Source organism: Echinops telfairi, unplaced genomic scaffold (genome assembly GCF_000313985.2).
Source record: "Echinops telfairi isolate 266 unplaced genomic scaffold, ASM31398v2 ScPeMD7_6;HRSCAF=24_0, whole genome shotgun sequence".
NCBI lineage: Eukaryota > Metazoa > Chordata > Mammalia > Afrosoricida > Tenrecidae > Echinops > Echinops telfairi.
Window position 1 is genome coordinate 21,369,308 of NW_022103902.1, and position 5,752 is coordinate 21,375,059.

At 45.9% G+C, this 5,752-nt stretch overlaps 1 protein-coding gene across 1 annotated transcript in view; it reads left to right on the forward strand.

Moving 5' to 3' along the window:
- ARHGAP31 (Rho GTPase activating protein 31) overlaps positions 1-5,752 on the forward strand; it is a 126,843-nt gene that overhangs the window by 97,448 nt on the left and 23,643 nt on the right. Inside the window, exon 7 of the mRNA XM_045286159.1 lies at positions 1,120-1,244. Coding sequence (XP_045142094.1) covers positions 1,120-1,244 — 125 coding nt within the window. The remainder of the gene's footprint in view (positions 1-1,119; positions 1,245-5,752) is intronic.

Consider the following 5,752-nt stretch of genomic DNA (forward strand, 5'->3'; position numbering starts at 1 on the left):
TGAGGACTCTCTTGCTGTCCTGGATGGATCACCAAGCCCCACTGCCCCTCCCCCTACCTTCATGGAGAGTCACCTTCTACGCAGGGATAGGAATGAAGCACCTCTCAGAAGGACCACCAAGTGCCTTTTCTCTGTGCTTTCAAACACACCCGGATGTGCCACACCCAAAGGGGATGGTGGCCAGTAAAATGCACTCCACCGCCCAGTGTGTGACCCAGATCTAGTCCAAAGGAAACCACCACACACGGCAGATCGACTTCTGGCTCGGGCAGACATACCTGCCTGGAGACCTGGATGTCCTAGGAAAGCTCCCTGAGCCCCACAGAACCCGGGCCCTTGTGTTAGAACCCCCGGGGCACACAGGCTTCAGGAAGCCCCAAGGCTGAGCCTAATCAGAGCAGGGCAAAGCCTCTCTGGTGACCCCTGGTGGTAGCATGCTCTCTTGCACTCTCCCAGCAACACCCTGTACTCTACCCACTGAAGCTTACCAGGGCCCCCTGCCCTCTGCCTGTACCCACAGTAGCTACTGACCACACTCACAGGATGGCAACTCTCTCTGCCCACACCCGCCTTTCTTCACTTCTCCTGTGGGCTCATCCAAAATAGAGAAAGGCCACCCTTTTCCAGGTCTGCTTTCTCACCTAGCACCTCTTCAGCCTGTGAAAGACTTCCTTCCCCAGGCCCTTCCTCACCAGGGGATGGCCCAGGCATGTGGCCACACTTTGGAGAGCACAGGAGGACTGTGGCCTCTGGTCTTTAATGGTTGGCTCTGTAACATGAATAAATTAGTAATCATATTATGTTTGAAGACACAGAACAAAAGTGCTTACCGGAGGTCCCTTGAAGGAACTTGTGACTTCTGAGGCTCCTACCAACCCCTGGCTCTGTCGGCCCCTTCCTTGGAGAATACAGTGCTTGCTCTGATGCATGAGAGCCTGGCTTGCTCATCTACGGCATCCCTAGACAGGGTGAAAGTCAGGTATCAAGTTGGAGCTTAGCAAGGACATTTCCTGAAATGCCTGAGCTATTCATAACTGAGAATACGATTCGAATGTTTTTTTCTCAATCTAAAAGTCCCACTGGTTACCAAACTAACCTCTAATGGCTTGGCTCCTTTAGAAGAAAGCTCTCCAGTAAATCAAAGAAGTGGAAGTCAATATTTAACCTGGGACGTTCTGGATCAGACTCCAAATCAAAGCTGAATAGAAATGGGAGTGTGTTTGTGAGAGGACAGAGGCTCTCAGGTAAGAATTAATAACAGTTGTATTTTACCTCTTATTACCCCTGCCTAGTTCTGTATCCTAAATTTTGCTTGTATCAAGTAAAACTCTGGCCTGGAAGAAAAACTTCAAATTAATTAGTCTGGGTAGAACTTCCCCTGTGGGTTTCTGAGACTGGAACTGTTTACACCATTAGAAAGCCCTTCTTTCTCCTTGGAGCCATGGGTGGTTTTAAACTGCTGACCTTGAAGATCACAACCCAATGTGTAACCACTATGCCACCTAGGCTTCTAACATAATTTTAGACTTACCCAAAAAGTTACACAAGTAGTATGCAGAGAACCTGTGTACTCTTCATACAGCTTCTCCTAACACTAATATCCTACAAAACAAGGCACTGTCAAGCTGGAAAAAGAATATTGATACAATACGATTAACTTACCAATCTTATTCAAATTTTATCAATCCTTTTTCCAGTCCACCATCCAATTCAGCAACTCACATATGTTGATACTCAGCACACTTTTGCCCATGTAGTTTAGCATCCACTGGTCATTCTTGGCTGCAGCAGTTGTTACTACCGTGGTGTTGGTCAGAGGGTGAGTTTCTATTCCCTCATTCTTCTCCATTTACTCATTGGCATACACCTGCATGGAAGAGCAGCCCTTTCTCCTCAGGTTATGATTATTTCAGTAGAGACACTGCACCATGGAATTTATTTCTGACAAATGAATAGGAATAGATAAAGGAGGGCATTGAGGGAACCACCATATAAATAGAAGATAGCACCAATTCAACTGGATGTTGGCTCAGGAAAGGGAAGGCCAAAGATATGGGTGCCATTGTCCTTTCGGGTTTCATATTGAAAGTATGATAAAATAGGGGCAGTTGTGTGTTATGGGGTCTTTTTAAGTTGAAAAAGTAAACACAAATGCAGTGACCAGGCCTTGATTGAATCTTGCTTTAAGGTGCGGCATGGGTGGGGGGCTTGTAAATACAGCTTTAGAAACAAGCAGAGAAAATATGGTTACAGACTGGATATTAGGTGGTATTGAGGAAGTGTCAATATTCTTCATGTGCTAATGGTGCTTAGGGTATGCATGCTGAAGTTCGAGTATTTAAAGGTGAAGTGTTAAAATATTGACCCTCATCTTTGAATGTTTTAGCACGATACAGGCAGGTCAATAGAGATAAACTGTGCCAGCAATTGTTGACACCAGATGGAAAGTTCCTCGATCTTCATTTTGTTATTTATGCTTTAAATTTTTAATAATAAAGACTTTGGGAGAGAGGACGTTAATGTCCCTTGGAGGGTAGAAATGAGAGATACTATTTTCTTGATAATTGTATGCCAAGACTCAGAAAGCACAGATAGGACGGGGCTTAAAAAAAAGTTCACCAGGTGATGAAAATCAGCAACAACAAACAAATCAACAACAGTGGAGTAAATGATTTATTTGCCGTGATCTTGGTTTAGGAAGGTTACTTCCCCGTGTGGCTTTCAAAAGGAGCAAGTCCAAGGTGCTGATCAAATGGTGATAAACTCCCAGGATGCAGTGGGTGTTTGGGACCAAGCTTCTCTTCAGCCTGTACCTCAGAATAGCCCACAGAGTGGTTCACACCCACACCGCATTGCCTCAGGAGGTCTGTGTACTGGTGAGGGCTGAGTACTGGTAATTTTTTAAAAGCTCCCCAGGTGATTCTGAGATGCAAGCAGATTCTAAGAACTTAGAAACAAACTGAAATTTGACATGATGCAAAAGTGAAAACATGAGCCATCAGTCAGTACAAGTGGTTTCCTGTGGCCTGGGCTGTTTTCCCAGGGCCTCTCTTTTTTGCCAGCAGAGTGTTGATGGAACTCTAGGAACTAAAGGCCAGCAGGCTGTGTGGTCACCACGTTACTTGAATCTGTAGGGAACGGCAGGCCTGGACCCTTCCAACACAATCCACTAAGAGCAGGCAGAGTGTTCCCTGTAAGTGGGATGGAGGCTCGTTATTTGTCCAAGTATACATATGAAAAAGGAATCAGTGAGTTCATGTGTTTACATAATGTTTTTCAAATACTTAAACCACAAAAGTAAGGGCATTTTTAAAAATATGATTCACCACGAACAGTATTGGATTTCTTGTGGAGAAAGGAAGATGAAGGGGGTATTTGACTGTATTTAAACAGACTAAACGCTCCACACTCATTGCCATCGAGTCAATGCTGGTTTATAGCAAAACACCACCCATGGGTTTCTTAGACTGTTTAAGGGAGTAGAAAGCCCAGTCTTCCTCCTAAGTTGCTGCTGGTGGTTTCGAACTGCTGACCCTGTGGATTGCAGCCCAACATGCTACCACTATGCCACCAGGGCACCTTTTAAAAAGAATAGAGATCAGAAAAATGGAGGTCAATCAACTGAATGAAAAGGTATGACCTTTAAAATCTCCCAGGGATGGAACGTAAATTGATTTGATTTAAACTTTTTGAATATTACCAAACAGGACAAGTTCTGAACATTTTCCACAATGAATTCTCCGAAGCAGAGAAATCCCAAGCCGTAGGGCTAAGATGAAGAGACAGGGACTCAAGAATCGAGAGACCAGCAGAGGGTTGGTAGGTGCAGCTCTATAAGGGCAAGCCAAAGGTCAAGACAGAAACTACAACTTAAGCATGGCTATGGCCCAGAGGCCCTGAATTCTTAGTTATTGTCCAGCAAAGGGGCCCAGAAAGTCGTGGGCATTGTCCCTAGTCATAGTTGTGGCCGTCAAGCACATGGGGTTTCCTGTGTCATCCAGGAGGGGTCTGACAGATGAGCACTATTGTGTTAGTCTGGGTACTTTAGAGAAACAAATCCAGAGAAACTCATGTATAAGAGAGAGTTTTATATAAAGGTTAAGTGCACATCAAGAAAACATCCCAACCCAGTGCTGCCCAAACCCACAAGTCCAACATTAACCCTTATGTCGGACACCAGTCCACAAAGCCCTCCTCCATCTCACAAAACACCCACTATGACGCTGACTATAGGAGTAAAGTCGAAGCAGTGAACTTGCAAGCATCTCAGCACTGGCAGGGGTCTCCACACGGCTGCTCCAGCACCCAGGGCTGCATTGGGGTAGGTCCATGTGGCTTCTCCTTGGGGATGTCTCCCAGGAAGTGAGCCTTGCCAGCTGAAGCAGGAAACTGCTAAGACAACTGCACCCTGGTCCGACCACCAGAAAGCAAGAGGCCCGAGAACTAGAAAGGCAAGGCTCACCAAGCCATTTATCGCTCCACCCTTCAATTAACCCCACATGTGTTTATCAGCCAGGTTGGCACAGTAAACTGACTACCTGAACGAAGATAGAATTGTTGCCCACCCTCCTTAAGAGTCAGAGTTACATAATCACTGTCCGTCAAGGCAGATACAGGAAGACTGTGGGAAGTTCAGAAATTCAGCTCCCAGAGACACAAAGTCCAAGCACTGGTCTTGGTCTCCTATGATGTTATGAAAGATGTGGCAGAAGAGAGGGATGCTGGCCAGGTTGCTTTAAGCAGCGGTTCTCAACCTGTGGGTCGCGACCCCTTTGGGGGATCAAATGACCCTTTCACAGGAGTTGCCTGATTCATAACAGTAGCAAAATATCAGTGATGAAGTAGCAACAAAAATAATTTTCTGGTTGGGGGGGTCACCACCAGCTGAGGAACTATTAAAGGGTTGCGGCGTAAGGAAGGCCGAGAACCCCTGCTCTAGAGCAGGGGTCCTCAAACTGTGGCCCACCGAGGACATTTATCCGGCCTGCCGGGTGTTTTTGCCCCTTTTGGTTTTTTTACTTCAAAACAAGATATATGCAGTGTGCATAGGAATTTGTTCATAGTTTTTGTTTTTGTCTTAACTATAGACGGGCCCTTCAACAGGTCTGAGGGACAGGGAACTGGCCCCCTGTTTAAAAAGTTTAAGGACCCCTGCTCTAGAGCTTCAGTGTTTGTTCTTGTGAAAACAGCAGAACTTCAAAGGCCAAGAACCCTGACCAGGGAAGGAAAGAGGCTTGGAGGTGACTTTGGCCTTCTCCACCAGTGTGAGTGAAGAGACGTGTCCTCCCACAGCAGCCCCCACCAGGCATAAGCCCAGCGCTAGGTAGGCCAGGGGCAAGTTCAGAGGTTTGCAAAAGGAACAGAGTATGGTGCAAGGAGGAAAAGGGAGGTTAAAAAAAATGGCAGTTCAAATCCACCTAGACATGCTGTGGAAGAAAGACGTGGCTCTCTGCTTCCCAAAACCCACAGCCATCAAAACCCCTTCTGTCTGGTCGCCATGAGTTGACGGTAACTTGTCGGCTTTGCAAGAGGGGCAACATCGTTGTGAGTCATTGGCAAATTTGGGTTAGGGTCAACTCAAACTTGCTTTTTATAGAAACATCTCCCTTTGTCGCTGAGCCCTGGCTGATCCTAAGTAACCACAACAATAAATAATGGTCCCTTTTTTTTAGCACTCTATTTCAGGCTGATACAGCCTAATCACTCTTTTTTTAAATCAATTTATTGGGGCTCATACAATTCATCACAATAC